The sequence below is a fragment of the Capricornis sumatraensis genome, chromosome 10 (genome assembly GCF_032405125.1).
Source record: "Capricornis sumatraensis isolate serow.1 chromosome 10, serow.2, whole genome shotgun sequence".
NCBI lineage: Eukaryota > Metazoa > Chordata > Mammalia > Artiodactyla > Bovidae > Capricornis > Capricornis sumatraensis.
In genome coordinates this window covers 81600390-81619979 of record NC_091078.1, presented here as the reverse complement: position 1 = coordinate 81619979, position 19590 = coordinate 81600390, and the positions used below count along the sequence as shown (strand labels likewise).

At 40.7% G+C, this 19590-nt stretch overlaps 1 protein-coding gene across 5 annotated transcripts in view; it reads right to left on the bottom strand.

Moving 5' to 3' along the window:
- Positions 1 to 19590, bottom strand: part of MAGI1 (membrane associated guanylate kinase, WW and PDZ domain containing 1) — a 645224-nt gene that overhangs the window by 113976 nt on the left and 511658 nt on the right. For all 5 annotated transcript variants that reach the window (XM_068982973.1, XM_068982975.1, XM_068982976.1 and 2 more), the window contains exon 3: positions 11610 to 11729. In XM_068982973.1, coding sequence (XP_068839074.1) covers positions 11610 to 11729 — 120 coding nt within the window. The remainder of the gene's footprint in view (positions 1 to 11609; positions 11730 to 19590) is intronic.

The following is a 19590-nucleotide window of genomic DNA, read 5'->3' as shown; positions in this document are numbered from 1 at the left end:
AGATGATACCACTATAATGGTAGGAAGTGAAGAGGAACTAAAGAGCCTCTTGATGAGGCTGAAAAAGCTGGCTTAAAACTCAACATTAAAAAAACTAAGATCACAGCATCTGGTCCCATCACTTCATGGCAAATAGAAGGGGTAAAAGTGGAAGTAGTGACAGATTTTATTTTACTGGTCTCCAAAGTCATTGTGGATGGTGACTGTAGCCATAAATTAAAAGATGCTTGGTCCTTGGAAAGAAAGCTATGACAAACCTAGACAACATATTAAAAAGCAGACATTACTTTGCTGACAAAGGTCCATATAGCCAAAGCTCTGTTTTCCAGTAGTCATGTATGAATGTGAGAGTTGGACGCTAAAGAAGGCTGAGTCCTAAAGAGATGATGCTTTCGAATTGTGGTACTGGAGAAAACTCATGAGTTCCTTGGTCTGCAAGGAGAACAAACTAGTCAATCCTAAAGGAAATCAACACTGAATATTCACTGGAAGGACTGATGCTGAAGCTGAAGCTCCAACACTTTGGCCACCTGATGTGAAGAGCGGACTCATCCTATTATGAGGATACAATGAGACAGTCCATTTAATGCTTTTAGCACTTGGGAAAGACTTCATTACAAGGCTTGATATATGCTATAATACTTAATGTTAACAGTATATGTTTCTAATCTTTAAAAGGAAGCTCTTTACACCTTAGTAGAAGGATTAATGAGACAATATGTCTGAAGTGCTTGCCACATGGTAACAGAGTACCACAACTTTACTGACATAAAGGAACAAGCAGGAAAACCTCTCAATGACCAAATAACCTTGAGCAAATTACTTACTATCATATCATACTTTCTCTGTGATATGATAACGACAGCATGAGCTCTAATAACATCACAGGATTACCACGACAATCAAATGATGTAACTTTCTCGAACGTACTCTATAAACTATAAGGTGTTATAAATACGAGAGAGTATAATTATTCAAACTTCTCCAGCATATTACCTACAACCTCTACAGAAAAACTTCTATCAAGTGGTGTTTCCTAAGGGCAGAGGGTTCAACTTTCTATTGCAGATACATTTTTCAAAATAAAGAATTTAGTGACCCCCATTTAAAAACTAAGTATCTCTGATTCAAGTCTGGATATACTGAGACATGCTGCTGGACAAACTGTAAAGTCTGTTTTCCTGAGATTTGTCTCTTATGGGCAATGCTGGTGACAAGTGTGTGACCAAATTCACCAGGACCACACTACACTGTGCTGTTGGAGAAGACTTTTCAAAGTCCCTTGGACTGCTAGGAGATCAAACCAGTCAATCCTAAAGGAAATCAGTCCTGAAAATTCATTGGAAGGACTGATGCTGAAGCTGAAAAACTCCAATACTTTGGCTACCTGATGCGAAGAACTGACTCATTGGAAAAAGATCCTGATGCTGGGAAAGATTAAAGGCAGGAAGAGAAAGGGACAAGAGAGGATGATATGGTTGGATGGCATCACTGATTCAATGGACATGAGTTTGAGCAAGTTCTGGGATTTGGTGATAGGCAGGGAAACCTGGCATGCTGCAGTCCATGGGGTTGCAAAGAATCAGAGATGACTGAGCGACTGAACTGAACACTCGCACAATTAAGGATTTCTGCACAGAGGTTTTGCTCCTATCTTTGGTGTGTCCCAGCCTTTGCCAGACAAACACCTTGACCTCAACCCCAGAAGAGTGCCCTAAGGTCTGAGCAGATAAAGAGGCATGGACATAAGAGGGATGGAAGAAAACTTAAAACTTCAAAAAATCCTCAGGAATTCCGATGGGTCTGTGAGTGAACTGATTTTTGCTGAATCTGGGATTGGCCACGTTATCTTTCCGCGCAACCACGGGCAAGATGACTCGTGCACTCCACCGTTTACCACCATTCCCACCACCACTGCCTCACCCGCCATATATTTCCTCACTCCACTCATGTTGACCTCCAGGCATTTCAATTCAAAACACTGCCCTTCCAGGAAACTCTCCACCTCATCAATCACTGCCACTCTGGTCAGCATCAAGCCAAGCCTAGCCAGCAACACAAACTTTACATAGAATATGCACAAGAGACTTCCTGTGGAGACTATCTGGATCGCTTAATGGTACTAAGTAAAAATCATCGGAAGAATTTTAAATGAATACAAAATTAATTTAGGTTATCACTTGGCAGGCTGCACAGTTTCTAAGAGACACGAGCCTGACCATTCCACAGTCCCCATGTTAGCCAACACACACTTCCTGAGGTGACTGGGCTCCCTCCCAAGTGACAATCGTGTGTGTCCCAGCTACTATTTTCAGAACTGGCTCCACAATACAACTCAGCAGGGATGACGGCTGGGGAGGGAGAGGAGGGCAGGGAAGACGCAAGAGGAAGCCACCAATGGCCATAATTAACAGGCACACTCTTTGGCCATGACCAAGCCAAAGAAAATATTTTCTGACACACAGTTAAAAATTAATGGGGACTGCAAATCAATTTTTAGAGCTTGATAAAATATTGAAGGAGGACTGCAACCCTGAGTTTTAAGTCAGAATGAATCAAATCTTTAACGCCTTTCACTTTGTATAAATTTAATATTCATTCATTCATTTCCTTACAGAGAACCTCTTGTTATGCTAGGCACTATGCTGGAAAGGCAGAGATGGAACTAGAACATGATTTTCACAAATGCTCTGCATGGTATACATTAGTTTTTAAAACTTTGTACAAATAATAGTTACATCAAATGAAGATTCTCTTTTAAAAGGTCAAGGTGGGGCTTGAAATTTTGAATTTCTAACAAGGACTCAGGTGATGCTGATGATACTGGTCCATGGACCACCTTCTGTGTAGCAAAGGTGAAGAAATCAGAGAAAAGCATTCACATTTAGGTCTTTTGTCCTATAGTCCTATGTTTCTTTAGAACTGGGAGGTGGCAGGGGTGGGGGAGATGAAGGGACAGATGGCTTGCTTCTCTTTTTCTAAGCAGAATAAGCTTTGAAAATAAATAGCAGAACAGGATGACAGTGGCCACGAATGGCTGGAAATCTGGAGCATATATTATCAAAGGGGCAATACTATACCCAAGGGGTAAAAGTGAGTGTGCGCTCAGTTGTGTCCACCTCTTTGTGACACCATGGACTATAGCCCATCAGGCTCCTCTGTCCATGGAAGTTTTCAGGCAAGAATACTGGAGTGGGTTACCATTTCCTCTTCAAGAGGATCTTTCCAACCCAGGGATCCAACTCGAGTCTCCTGCATTGATAGGAAGATTCATTACCACTGAGCCACATGGGAAGCCCAGGGTAAGATGTGAGGGGTCCAAAAACCTTACTCTTGTTCTTTGTAAAACACAAATATGTGTACAGTACTTAAGGACACAGACCCAGCATACCTGATTTTGTCTTGGCCTCAAGGTCATGCATATTTGACCCTTGCAGGCTCTGCAGGCAAGCTTCACAGTTGGACCCCTTGCTGTCTCTGCTCAAATCTCACTGGTTTTCTTTCAGGTCTCATATGCAATCTGTGCCCCATTCACCTCACAGCTCTTGCACTCACTCTTCTCTCTGTTTAACTTTCTTCCCTCTGCTCCTCATCCCAATATCACCTGCTGATCCTCTGACCCCACCAACCAGATCAAAGTCTCCTATACGTGTTTTTAGGGAAGTGTGTATCTCTTCCTTCCCAAGGCCCTTTGCTCAGTTTATCAGACTATTTAATGAAATGATACCTGTCTTTACCTCTAAACTAAGCTCCATGAAGGCAGGATCCACGTGTGTTCTGTGCACTACGGTATTTCCAAAACAAACATGGCGCCGAGCACATGCTGTCACTCAGTGGTTCTTTGCAGAATGAGTAACTGAATCAAGTGGAGACAGTACACACAAATCCTAGCCCGGATGCTCCTCAATACCTATATTGTGGATCCGGTTTTTAAGAGCATGACTCATGGCACTTTCTTTTCAGTCCATCAATTTTATCTGAATTATCTCAGATCCACATCACTTCACTTTGCCACTTGCTTACTCAACACATGACGGTATCATTCATAAAACTCCCATCACTTTCTATTTATTCTTTCTTTACTGACCTGCTCTACTCTACAAATCTTTGATTTGCATGCACAGCAGGATAATAAGCCCATGTCCTGTAAGTAGAGGTTTGTTCTTACTAGTGCCATTTGGCTTTGAATTTAAGACCAGAAAGGGCAAAGTAAGTTAACAGTGTTGTGACCCTGAGCAAGGTGAGGGACTTCTTTCTTTCCGGCCTCGGTTCTCATGTAGAAAGACTAGTACCCACGAAACAGAGTTTTTGTGCAGATTAAATTAGATCACATACATAAAGCACTCAGTACTGTGCTTGGCACAATATGAGCATGTGATAAACCCCAGCATCAGTTGTTCCGGATACTATGAGCAGCTCTAAGGTGTAAAATTTGGTATTGCTATCAAAGTATATATTTAAAGAACGTTAACAAAAAGTTTCCTTTATTGTGCATCTACCATATGTTGCTACCTACACATTCTCTTATTCTAATCATTAACAATTCTACAAGAAAAAAATTAATATTCCCATTTTCAGACGAAGAAACTGACATTCACACAATGCTTAATGACAGCTGGCATTTAAACATGGATCTGTCTCCACTGTCTATGCTCTCGACTCCAGGAATGGTTGGGGATCTCTGAGCAGAAAATTAACCAAAACATCCCTGGGCTTGGCCTCCTTGTCTTCAAAGGCAGAGGAATATACAATTGTCGCACAGATTTCCTTTGGTTCTTTCATTATCAACAGAGAACACTCCACAGTGGGGTTTGCCAACAGAGCTTATCACAACAGACGGCTGCTGAGGCCTGCCAAAGAACAGGACTCCAGACGGTCTCGTCTTCCTCAATGACAAACAAAAACTCTCTTCACCCCACCTTTATTACTATGTCCCCCCAAAGTAGACCCTTGGCAGCTGCCTTTTTGCAGACCTTCTAAGAAGCAGAACAGTACCATTATTGAAGGCTGACACACACACTCCCTTCCTAATTAACATGAAGAGATATGCAACCCATAATTCCAATTGGAAATGTCACATTGAGACCACACTTCCATGCTGAGGGAAAACCTTTGCAAGCTCAAAGTGTATAATCAGCTTCTTCTACCCAGAGGCATTTGTAAAACAGGTATGTTTGGAACCACCCCCACTGAATAGTTCCGCCCTTACAAACTCTCTCCCAGAGAAGTCCCAAGGGCTGGCTGAGGCAGCAACCTGTCTTATTGAGCAAAAATGTCAACAGGAGAAAGAAAAAAAAAAAAAAGGCAAGGCAAAAAGGAGATGGTGCTTCTGATTTATTTCAAGACTGCTATCCAATAAATGAGCTCAGTGTCACAGTTAGGAAGCTGGGCCAAGGAGGACACGCTTAGTCTTGTCTTCTGTGTCTTGCCTTGATGTTGACTGCAACCAGTGACAGAATGAGGAGCTGGCTCAAACTGCAGAGCTGAGACCAATTATGAACTCTGCTCATAACTCGTATGCCTTTGTGAGGGGCAATACTCAGGTTCCCCAAACAGTCATGAAGGGCATCTACTCTGTTGGAGGATACACATAATATGCCAGCATTACAGCTGTTGGGGGTGGAAAATACCATCATGGAGCCCCTGACAGTCCTCTCCCCCACCACCAACACACACACCAATCCTGGCTTTTTCCAGTGTACCAACATCTTTCCACTTCTCTAAGACAGAAGTAGGAGTCATCCTAGGCAGAATATCATCACCTGAATCTTTTACCTCTTCTTCCAATAACTAATACATTAGCAAGTCCACATAAACATTTCATACTGTTGATATAATAATGTGACACTCCCTTAAAAATGGTGGCTCAGATGGTAAAGAATCTGCCTGTGGGAGATCTAGGTTCGATCCTCGGGTTGGGAAGATCCCCTGGAGAAGGGAATGGCAACCCACTCCAGTATTCTTGCCTGAAGAAGCCCATGGACAGAGATGCCTGGCAGGCTACAGTCTACTAGTAGCTACAGACTACTGTTAGACCTCTAAGGACAACAATCATGTCTGGTTTTGCTAAACATTTTATCATTAATGGTGAAAGGAATGAACGCACCAACTAGTAAGAGAGTCTACAGGAAGAGTATCCATTTCCAAGCCGCAGACTCGGGCAAGATGAGCATTTCAGTCCTGCCTGGGACATGACCTTAGAGAAAGGCATTTGGCCACATTTGGTCCCCAATTCCCCAATTCCCTTTAGTGTCTCAGACATTCTCTTTCTGGACCTCGGTTTTGTTTTCTGAAGAGATGAGCTCTACTGCCTTTCAGTTTAAACTTTTACAACCCTGAAATTCTAAACCCCAAACAAATACCGGACCTGAAAGAATATTCAGAAGGTTATCAGGCCTTGAGGTTTCATTGGTTCACTCTACTTGTCTGCCCTATATATGTCACAGAATGTACATAAAGAAGATCACCTCTCCTCTGTAGTGACATCCTCTTTGGGAGGATTCAAAACTATGTTTTCCAAAAGGAGATTAGCTCTTAAAGATGAGCTTAGCTCCCTGAAGTCGGATGACTGAGAAGAGAAAGATCTTCTTGAGTGGGTCCTCAACCATCCTTGCAGAAGCTTTCATTCTAGAACTGCCCTAGAAAATATGGCAGTCATCAGACACATGGGACTCTTAAGGCTAAATTAGTTTAAACTAAATTAATTTTAAAATGCAGCTTCTCAGTCACAAAAATCACATATGGTCCGTGACTGTTGTGTTGGACAGCTCGGAATATTGAACATTTTCATCACTGAGGAAAGTCCTGTTGGATGGCATTGGTTGTACAGGAAGCAAGAAATGATTCCCTGCTCCTCCGTCTCTAGCACCAACGTTCCAACCTTTTCTTGGTTCACACTGCATTTGCTTTCTCGGGATTCAGGCTTTAGGGTCGGTGCTGACACACCTGAACTCATGAGATCCTCTGACAAGCTGCAGATGAAAGTCCGTTTCTTCAAGGGGACTGCCCCTAATGTTAGAGTCAATGGAGCACTCTTGTAGTTCTCTTCTCTGAGCACTCATCACTGCTCTAGAAGCTGTTTAAATTATTTTGCCTCCCAAGATTGAGGAGCTGTAGAGTGGAGACCCTAGAGCCAGATAAGCCTGGGTTTGAATGCCAGCTTTATGTTGGGCTCACCATGTGGAGTTAAAAAAAAGACAGTGGGCATCTCTGGGGCCTCATACTCTTCCTCTGTAAAATGGTGACAAACTGTACTCAGCTCATAGGATTACTGGATAATTAAGTGAGTTGTTACACATAAGGCACTTTGAAAAGCACTCATCACATACATACTAGACAAACACTGTCAGAAATAAATCACGATGAAGCATAAGCACCTTCAAAGGCAGAGCTACTTTGATCTTCTGCCCCATCATCACACCCTATGCCATGGAAAATGTTGAAATGAACCATGTAGGCACGGAAGGGCTGCCATTAGAACTGCACTGCCAGGAATTTCCTCTATACATCCATTCAAAACAGTACAGTGAGACATTTGTACAGAGGTGTTCGCAGCAGTATTATTTACAAAACATTAAAAAAGCGGTGAGGAGGAGGCATCTTAGACGTCCGCCTGCAGGGGGTTAGTTAAATAAACTATATAAATTCATATATTCATACAATGGGATATTTTGCAGCATTTATAAAGAATGAGGTGGATCTGTATGGGGTAACTGGAAAGATCTCCAGGATGTGTTAAGTCGACAGACAACAATACTTAGGTTTATGCTGTTTATGTCTACGTTTTCTGAATCTTTGCACTAGACCCTTTAACAGAGGTTTCCTGTGAGGAGGAGGAGAATCAACTTAGACTTAAAAGATGTTTAAGTTCTTTACTCTAGAAATAATTCCATCGTGTAAATTCATTACTTTTACTTCAAGCTGTTTAAAAGTCTTGCTTTGAAGAGTGATTTGCGTTGCGGTGTTGAGGAAACTCTTTGGAGCCAGGTCAAGACAAGAGGAAACAAATGTGAGCAAGGGAAATAGACAGTGAGTACCTAGGGAAGTAAATAAAGATATTTTACTGGTAAATCCACTAGTTTACCGACTAGAGGAAGGAGAAGAGAATCCATCCAACAGGGTGGCAATTTGGGGCCAGTCGTGTGTGTAAATATAAGAGCTAACGCTGACAGAGAGCTTACGGGTGTCAGACGCGGTCCTCAGCCCTTTCCAATTATTGTCTCATTTAATCCTACCTATGAGAAAGCACTATTATTATCCTCATTTTACCGAAGGGAAAATGGAGACATGGAGCATTAAGTAACTTGCCGGAGGGCACACAGCTGAGCAGCAAAGGGGCTGAGACTTAAACTCTGGCAGGGCCACAGCCCAGCCTGCAGGCTTGTTAGTGTCCAATTGACAGACTCACCATTAAGGGGGCCCAGAGGGGCTCACAAAGATCTCTCCAGCCCTATTCCTGTAACACTAACTGGCATATCATAAAAATTCCATTTTGCTTTCACCTTATGAAAGTCAATACAATACATTCCAATTGCTACCAAAAGATTAGGAGCCGTCTCGTACAGGAGGGAAATCATACAGCCAAAAGGTCAAAAGGCTGAAGAACACAGGTAAATGGCTAAAAGACACTGGGCCCATATGCAGCATGAGAATTTCAACTCTAAAAAACTGAATGACATTCACAGAAAGAAGGATGACTAGACATTTTCTGAAAAACTTTTTCCTGTTGCTACCCAGCAAGAAGTTGGGTGGAAGTCCTAATGGTCTATTATCACAACTTTTTAGTTACATCAGTATCATCTTGGCATTTCCAGGAAAGAGCATGGGATCTAAAAATCCAACAGCTGGGTCTGTTTCCTGGCTCTCGCCTTCTGGAACCAGCTGCACAACCTTAAGAAAGTCGCTAAGTGCTACCTGGTCTAAGCATCCTCATCTAAAAAGCTGGGGATAATAGCTACCTCTGTCAAAGTGATAAAATTAATAGGGAAAAAAGTGACTCCACCTATATTCCACTTGTAACATAAACACCTCAATAAAATGAGCTGATTTTCTTTTTTGTCCCATATATGCTGTTGCCTAACCACATGCTTTTCTTTTTCAACAAAGGACTCTTTGGCTTTGCACAGCCACTCCCACCCTTACCCTCTCCAAACATGCAAATGAATATTTTTTATATTCCGGATTAAAGCTCCTCTGATGGTCATAATAAGTGATTTCAGACAGGACAACTCACTTTCTTACAGCAAAGAGGATCCACACTTGCTCTCCTCTCAGCCACGTGAATTTATAACCATATTCACATTTACAAAACAGCACACTGAAGAAGCTCTTGGTATATCCACTGAGCCCCCATCCCTTTTCTAACCTCACAACTAGGTCCATTCTTTTTTATTGGAGGATGAATACTTTACAATATTGTGATGGCTTCTGCCATAGATCAACATGAGTCAGCCATAGGTATACATAGGTCCCCTCCCTCTTAAACCTCCTTCCCATCTCCCTTCCCATCCCACCCCTCTAGGCTGTCACAGAGCACCAGCTTTGGGTTCCCTGTGTCAAACCACTGGCTATCTGTTTTCCATATGATAATGTATATGTTCAATGCTACTTTCTCAAATCATTCCACCCTCTCCTTCCCTCACTTTGTCCAAAAGTCTGTCCTTTACGTCTGCGTCTCCTTTGCTACCCTGCAAATAGGATCAGAGGTATCATCTGTCTAGATTCCATATATATGTATTAACATACAATATTTGTCTCACTCTTTCTGACTTACTTCACTCTTACTTTACTCTTCATCCATCTCATTACTTCACTCTTCATCCATTTCATTAGAACTGACTCAAATGCATTTCTTTTTATTGCTGAGTAATATTCTCTTGTATATATGTACCAGTCTTAACAAATCATTCTTCCTTGGGGCACTCTCAGATCTCCCAGCCCACCAACCCCAAGTCAAATCCCAGTACTTCAAGGAAACTACAACAATGGATAACAGCAATACTGGCTCAGACAATAAAGAATCTGCCTGCAATGCAGGAGACCTGCCTTCGATCCATGAGGTGGGAAGACCCCCTGGAGAAGGGAATGGCTACCCACTCCAGTATTCTGACCTGGAAAATTCCATGGACAGAGGAGCCTGGCAGGTTACAGTCCACGGAGTTGCAAAGAGTTGGACATGACTGAACGACTTTCACAACAATGGATAACCAGCAATACTCAAAGCAAATCTTCTTGTATTCACAATCAGGAATCTCGTTAATATCTACCTAATGTTAAATGTATATTCAAAATTTGGACATGAACAGTAGGCACAAAGTTAGTATTCTTCCCTGTACCCACGGCAAAAAATGCCCCTGAAACGGGCAATTATCACGTCAAAGTTACAATGCCCCTAATAAAATAAGTCTATTTTGTATTCATCCTTTGTTTTTAAGTCTCATCTGGAAAATGCCACTGTGTTTGTCCCATAAATCCAGATTTTGAGAGTTTCTAAAAAGTACACAAAACTTAATAACTTGATCCAGTTATTAACAGTATCATAGTATGTCCTTCTGTCTCAAATAATGACACTCAACAAAGCAATCAAGCTATAATACTGTCTTCAGAAGATGTAAGTTTAATTTTCTCCCCACATTAGGCTTTGATCTCTTCCTACAGATTTACTTTCACCTATGTGAAATGATTTATACTCATGTTATTCAACACAGTCATGTTTTGAAATATTAAAAAAATGTTTATTCAAAAAGACCTAGTTAAATAAATTATGGTCCACGTATTCAGTCACTTAAAAAAGAAAACAAAAAGCACTCTAGTACTGAACCTCAAAGGCTTAGAAGACATAGTTTCATGATATAAAACAGTAAGATGCCAAATAGCATATATACCTTCTATAAGGGAAGATATGAGAACACATGTATGAAACGAATACATGTATGTGTACACTTGCATATATGTGTTTGTATTTACATTAAAAAAAAAAACTTCAGAAGAGTAATCAGAAATGAATAATACCAGTTTTAATATCTGGGGAAAAGAGAAATGGAAATTAGGCAGGTGGAAGATAGATCTAGGAAAGAGCTTACTTACTGAATACTTCTGAAATATTCTGCTTTGAAATATTCCATGAAAATGTATCACCTACTCAAAAATATATTAAACATCAATTGGTGGTACAAATGACATTCCAGTCCTTTTGAGACTAAAACACCACCACCTATAAGGTCACATTTTATGCTATGGGTCTTCTTCCTCTTCTTTCTACTACCGTACATACCCATATTAAACACACACACACGCCCACACACACACGCCCACACACACACGCCCACACACACACCCACACGCCCACACTCACACGTGCCTGATTTAAATCAACAAATTAAAGGAGAAAAATCCTGAAGGAAAAGAAAAAAAATCCAAATTATTTTTAAAGAGCTCCACAAAGCCTTCTTCCATATATTTTATTATTATTAATCTCATTAAGGTGAACTGCCATCTCCTACAGATGTTTAGACTTCACTAGTCCACAGAACATCTCTGCCTCAATGGCCCAGGATCCTCTGTGGTGCCCAGCAGAGGCACGCTCACTGCTGCCATACAGACCAGCTCACCTTCATAGGTGCCGACTTCTAGAAGAGTCCCGCTCTGCTCGAGGTCCAAGAACTCCTTCACAGTCAGAAAGTTATAGTCCACGCCAGGCACCTCTCCTTCTCTGGGAGACCGGGTTGTGCCTGTGGCAGACAAGACAAAAGGCACAAGAAAACATCAGTCCACTGAAAGAGGAAGTGTCCCATCTAGGTGTAATTAAAATAACCAGTTCAGTAAGTACCTAAGCTGACAGACCCACCTACTGAGACAGGGAGCTGGCAAAGGTAATGTCTTTCTAGCAGAAAAGCATCCTGACTTCCATCCTCTCGTGCCTGGGCCCCTCAAATACCAGAAAGACAAAGCCAATCACAGCAAGGCAGCCCAGAGTGATTTTTATCACTGAAAAAAATGATGAATGCACTGAATGAAAAGGGTGAACTGTATTTTACCCAGACAACATTCACAATCAGCAGCTTTTAGGGCTCCAGTAAATTCTAAAAACATTATCCACCTTAAGCTCAGAGCCTGAAGGGTTTATATTTTTATCACAGGCCTCGAAATTCTTGTGTTCCTCAATTTATCCGGCAACTTCCAATGTAATAAGCCCTTTGAAGAAAATGACACCCGCTGCATAAACACATCACTAGAGAAATTCAATTGCCCAAGATCTGTGGCTGGATACCTCCCAGGGATCAAAATGTTGCTGTGTCTCCATGTAATTAATATGTTTGGCAAAAAGAGGCCACCCGTAAGTTCTGACAGGAGAAAAAGGACACTGCATTTGATAGAAAATTCTCCCCCTGAATTAATCTCATCATGCAATCAAAGACTCATAAATACAACAATTCTTCTTATGAAATAACACAGATCCTCTAGAATATTTAAGTTACCCATCTGAGGTGCTGGGTGAAAGACCTATCATTTTAGCCCAGTCAACCTCAATCAAAAGTGTGGAAGGAGTGTGGTTTACATGCAAATTAAAAAAAGAAAATAAACCATAAGCAATTTTGCAGTACATACTAGGAATCTATATTAAATGGTAGGGGAGATTAAAAAAAAAATTAAAAGAGCAAAATTCATGATTTCTGCTCCAACATTCAAGTTAGGTAGGGCATACAACCAACATGCTTTCATTCTGCAAGGCACAATTGCCCACAGTGCTTTTAAGTCATTTTTAAAAAATACAATAAGCAAGACTTTTCCCCCTAGTCCTAATTATAATTCTCCCTAAAAAGCGATTAAATAACCAACTGTATGTTGTCTCCAGGGTTCATACAGTCTCTGATTGCCTGCCCATGTGAATTTCCATGCATCTACAATGGATATCCAGATACCTCTTACATCAAAAACTCAACACTTCTTCCATATTTTACTCAAACAGAACATTTTGAAACAAGTCCAGTTTTTCTAATATCTGAAATCTGAGTGTTACAAAGAGCTACACATTATCCATAGTACCAATTATGTTACAAATGTTTGCTTGTCATGCTCAGCACACCAGGACTTTCTGGTATAAAAGCCTGCTTGTGTAGTGTCCAAAAGTCTATTCTTAAAGTGTTTCCTAAGTTGTTTCCATTTCTTGCTTCCTTGGCAGACTATGACACCCTTGAGGTACTTTACAATGCTTAAATTTACGTCTCGGGTGTCAGGCATACAGTGGGTACTCCAGAATTATAAAGAGTACCATATACTGCTGCTGAGGCGGTACACATAGAAAGGGAACAATGAATTCACGTCTGTCTGGTTCCTGGAGCTTCTGCTGTTTCTCAGTTTCCTAATCTGTGAAATAAGGACAATAAACTACCTATACATTTGTTGTGTGTATTGAATAAGACAAGGCTTTTAAAAGGCCTAGCTCAGTACCTGCTACCAGATACATAGTTTATGTTATTACAGAATGAAATGAGTTGGTATTATAGTTCAAATTATATACATAATCAAGCTTCCCTGGTGGCTCAGATGGTAAAGAATCTGCATGCAATGCAGAAGACCCTGCTGTGATCCCTGGTTGGGAAAGATCCCCTGAAGAAGAGAATGGCAATACACTCCATTATTCTTGCCTAGAAAATTTGCCATGAACGAGAAGCTTGGTGAGCTACAGTCCATGGGGTTGCAAAGAGTCAGACATGACTGAGAGACTAACACTTTCACTCTTTTCAGTGTCCAGTTGAGAAAAAAATCAAGGCATAGACAAGAACAATAGGACAGAGGTGATAAGCAATGAGATTTCTATTATGAATTGTGAACACTTTAAACAGCTGTAAGAGAGTACATAGGATAGACGTGTTCAAAGTACATCAACTCCTCAGGCTATGCTAGGTTTAGATTTTAAAGACAGAAACCTCTGATGGAGTGTGTAAGAAAAACAGAAGAATATGACCTGGGCAAACGGGATGTGCTACTTACAGATATCAAGAAGATGGGGGAATGGTGTATAAGGGAAAAAAAACTAAGAGTTCACTTCTGAATATGTGAAAGCTTGAGATGCCTATCAGACACCTTGGGTGTAGAGAGCTCTGGACAGCTGAATATGTAAATCTAAAAATAAGATGGGTGGTTGGGCCCTAAATTTGAGAGTTATCACTAAACCGGTGGCATTTGAAGGCAAGAGAAAGAATCTAAGGGGAGAGACAGTATAGAAAAAGCAGTCAAGAAGTCTGACTTAAACACAAAAACTTAACAATTTTTGGAAACTGAGCAGAGGAAGAGATCCGCAGAGGAGATGAAGAGGCAGCTGTCAACAAAGCAGGAGCAGAGGAGGAGGGTGTGATGTCTCAGAGCCAAGTGCAAAAGCTGTTCAGCCGGCTATTTGGAAAACACGAACAGTCTGCATCATACTGGGAAATTCCAGTGCAGGGCAAGAACAGAATCTCTTTGAAACTTGCTGTGAAAGAATCTGTCCTAAATATGTTTTATAGGGCAACTCTCACACTCAAGTCTCCATACCAAAATTCTATTAATTAAATCCACCCCTTCCTTCCCAGTGCCCCCAAATGCGGATAAATAATTAAGACCAAACAGAAGATTTGTTTGTTTGTTTTTTTAAAGTCTTCCACACCAGACAATATTTTGGTTTTTCTCCCCTTATAATCATCTTATCGGTGACATTTCTTCCAGTCATGTTTTCTGAACCTATTTGTCAGAGTAACTGTTGAGACAACACTAACCTCTGGGACTTAATTTCCTGAAAGGATTGAAAATAATCAAGAACTTGGGGGAAAATGGTACATTTTAGAGGAAAAATGAAAACATGCAGACACCATTTTCCCTTGGAAATAAATATGCTTAGAATGGTCTTTAAGAAGCAGGGGAAGCGGGTAGGGAAGGATTCATCTCCACCCAGAAAACCTTCAGGGTTTACTAGCCAGACAAAACCTTTCCTCTCTGCAGGCCAGCAGGAGCTTACTGGAGTTATCCTCTGAGCAACCGGCCCTGGGCCTGGTCCACATGACCAGGCTCCCATTCAGAGATGCTAGGGAGAAAGGGCCTGGGAGGGGACCCCGCCCTCTCTTTTCTTTCAGCAGAATGACAGGCTGCCTGCTGGACACACGCCTGGCAGATGGCATTTCAAAGGTTTTTCAGGAGCCATCTGGGGTGGGTACAATTATTACAAACCACACTTCTAACAAAGCCAGAAGGGTTACTTCCTGGCAGAAGAGAAGTAAAACAAATTCTACAGTGTTTCTCAGGGACAACGTATTAAAAAAAAAAAAAAAAATCCCCAGGTTGACAAACGGAGGTTGCTTACAGCTTACTACTCCGTCTTTTGTTGCACCAGCTAGAAATCAGGGCAACAATATCTTGCAGCTACTATGTTTGAACAAACAAACACAGAGCTCACCTCCTGGCCTTCCAAAAGAAAAAAGAGATAATCAAACACAAGGAAAAAAAGAACAGCTTCCACTTATTTGATGCTTACCTATATCTTAGGTAAAGTGTTCAACAGTTAATCAATAGTGCTATAGCTAATGTTTCTCAGAAACACAGAAGGATTGCTATTATGCTCACTTTATTGATGAGGAAGCTGATACCCAGAGAAGCAAAGTAACCTTCCCAAGGTCACATACAACTCAGTTGGGCAGAGCTATGATTTGAAAGTAGGCAATCTGACTTTAGTCATTTGAAATCATTGTTGTCCAAAAGAACTTTCTGCCTTATGGGAAATGTTTCATAGATGTAGATGTGAGTCTAAGATGGTAGCCACGAGCCACATCTGGTTATTATTATTTTTATTAAATACATTTCAGGTGCACAGCATTGAAGTTCAACATGTGTACACATGTAGCTATTGATATGTGGCTAACGTGACAGAGGAACTGAACTGCAATTTTATCCAATGTTAATTACTTTAGATTTAAAGAGGCACACATGGCTAGCAGCAACTGGCTTGGCCAGTGTATTTCTAAACCAGGAGGTCATTTCCAGTATTACGTTCACTACCATGCCCCCAGAGCACTTTCAGCTTCTGAAATAAAAATAAGAAACAAATCAAATTGCTTGAGAAGGAAATGGCAACCCACTCCAGTATTCTTGTCTGGGAAACGCCATGGACACAGGAGCCTGGCAAACAACAGTCCACAAGGGTCACAAAGAGTCAGACATGACTTACTGACTTAACAACAACAATCAAACTGCAGAATCTTGTACTCCAACAAGAAACGCATCCTTTAAAAACCTCTTATCTGCTCTGAAAAATGACAGCCAACCTTTATGTTTTGTACTAAAAATTCTGTTTGGTTTCTTTTGGATATGGTATCTTGGGAAAAAAGTCTTCTTAGATATTCGTGCCATCACTTTTGGCAGCCAAAACAAAAGCCGAAAGCAACAAGATCAAAACAAAAGCAATCCTCCAAAATACACACACACAAAAAGTGAGTTCCTGTGAATATAGGAATGAGTAAATGAAATATGGTAGATTTGCCCTTGGGATTTCTTTTTTCTTTTTTTTGCTCTGTAAAGAAATACTAGTTAGATGCCCAAGCAGTTATGAGAAAGAATATCTATAATATACAGTTAAGTAACATAAAGTACAAAAATAACCACTGCATTTTACTGAAAAAGAGAAAAGAAAGCCCTATGGGTGCTACAAGTTTTCTGAGTTAATAAATAGTTAAATGGATGGAATAAATCCTTAACAGTGGTAACCAGAAGAGGGTGGGTGTAGAAATGGGAGGAGGAAAAAAAAAATTGTTTCTTTACATCCCTCTGAATTGTACCATGGTGCTTGTAGTTAGTTGTTTTGGTATTTTATAAATCAAATAAAATAATTAAAATAATAAAATAATCCTGAAAGTCCTGATTCTTGGGCATCTTACTGAAACAACTTCAATATTAGCTTAATCCTTGCAAGAACATGCCAAAGACCAGAGGCTCCAACTGAATCAACACCCAATATGTCCCAAAGTTCCCCACTTCATGGAAAGCTAGCATCAAGGTCCTCAATACTTGGATGTTCAGTCGCTCAGTCGTATCCGACACTGCGACCTAAAGTTAGGAGAAGGTGGCAATATTTTTCTACCTGATTTTGGTTTTTAAATCTCAAACCATTCATCACTTACACAGAGTTTTTTTTAAGTGTTAAAAATTTAACAAGATTTGCACCAGACAAGTGAATACTATTAGCCTTTTATGCACGAGATAAATGAATTTGAGCTATGCCCTGCTGACTGTCTCAGCATGAATTAGCAATACCCACAAAAGTTTGCCTCCAAAGCTTGAGTGGCTGCTTGCTTCTTGGGCACATTGTATGGTTCATAAACTTTCAGGGTACCCGGCACGAGGGACTCTTGATGAGGAAATCAAAAAACTACCTTCCTTATCATCAAACTCCACAAACTACGGCTACAGAGAATGAGATGGTTGGATAGCATCACCAAATCAATGGATGCGAGTTTAAGCAAACTGAGAGACAGTGAAGGACAGGGAAGCCTGGTGTGCTGCAGTCCATGGAGTCGCAGAACCTCACACGCCTGAGTGACTGAAGAACAAATGGCTACAGAAACAAAACCAAGTTTGCAGCTCATCTGCATTCTCTCCTTATTTCTAGAATTCCTCTTGAAATATCCAGTTCAAGCAGGAAAATAATTTTAGAAATGAAACAGTAATATGCTATTTCCTACTGCTAAGTGTTCCCAATACCATTAAGTTTCAAGGCAAGTCATCACTCCAACTGGCCTCAAGGCCAGACTGCTAGTATAAGGATCATTACTAGGAGTAAATTGTTAATACTCAATGGGATCATCTGATGTTAACTTCATCTGGGTTTTGCTTATCCAAATGTAACGAGACTTTCAAAAATCATAGTCACTCCATCTGCTTACAGGTTAAGGAAACAAGTGTTTACGTTGCTTGAAATTCATTAGATATCCAAGATAGCTTCATAGTCTTTATTCTTTAGTTGCCAGAGATAAAGCAGAGTAGAACATGTTTTTTCCCAAAATTCACTCAGTTACCTACCTACCACTCACACAATTTTTCCCCTGTGGCTCAGTGGAAAAAAATCTGCCTGCAATGCACGAGCCACAGGCTCGATCCCTAGGTCAGAAAGATCCCCTCAGGGAGGGCATGGCTACCCACGCCAGTATTCTTGCCTGGAGAATCCCATGGACAGAGGAACCTTGCAGGCTACAGTCCCTGGGGTCACTACGAGTTGAAAACGACTGAAGTGACTTGGCATGCACGCACACGGTTTTTGCCATATCTTGAGATCAAAAGAAATGCTTAACTGCTATATACCTATTGGAATGGGCTTAAAAAAAAAAATCTTACAGTACCAGATGCTAGTGAAAACAAGGAGCAACTGGAACTTTTTCATACATTGTTGGTAAGGATGCAAAATGGTACAGCCACTTGAAAAAGAGTTTAGCAGCTTGTTAAAAAGTTAAACACAAATCTACATAGGACCCCCAAATCACACTCCTAAATATTTATCCTCAATAAATGAAAATTCATTTACACAAAAACCTATATACAAATGTCTAAAGCAGCTCTACATATAATCAGCCCAAAACAGATAGACAACCTGAATGTGCCTCAACTGACAATTGGATACACAGTGTTAAGTCCTTACAATGAACTCAACAACAGTTTAAATGTACACAACAACATGGATTAATCCCAAATACATTTCAATAAGTGTAAGAAAAAAAAAGCCAGACTCAAAAGGCTAGATACTGCATATTCCATATCAGTAATAGTCCATAAAAGGCAAAACTACAATAGAGATGGAGAATAAACCAGCTGTTGCCAGGTGTATGGTTGACGTTGGCTGCAAGGGGGCAGCACCAGGGAATGGGAGGAGGGGAGAGGGCTTGAGGAGGCAGAACAGTTCTGTATCCTGATTGCAGTGGAAGGTGAAGGACAATGTACTTGTCAAAGCCTACAGAACTGCACATGACAAAGAGCAGATTTTACCGTTACAAAACTTCAGACAGGAAACACTTAGCATTACCAACAATCAGTTCCAGCCTGTCATAAACAACGACTAAAAACAAATACAACAAAAATAAAATTGGTTCATTTTACCTAGAGTCCAAGGCTCTGAGCCTGAAGTCCACATTCTCTCAAGACAAAGGGAGATTAACAAACATTAGAGACTTATTAGCACCAAACTGAGACTTTCTCCTTGACACAATTACAGGCATTTTATTAATTACAGAGAGTCATATGCTCAGTATTATCAGATCTTCAAGTAGCATCAAGAACACTGCTTAAAATCACCTCACTTCATCACTAAAGTCATGTTGGGAACCACTAGGACTAGGTCTCTACCAACCAGGAAAACCCAGGACAGACGTTACAGCCTCTAGTTTTTAAGGTGGAAAACGGTAGTTTCAGAGTCCTACTCCATCACCTTACTCTCTAAAGAATTTAGGTTGCTCCATCTAAGTCTCAGTTTCCTCACCTACATTGAGGGTGGAAAAAATAAAACCATCAACATATAAAATAACAATTTTTAAGTACTAAAACCACCTCCACCTCTGGGCTTTGTGCAAGTTCAAAGGG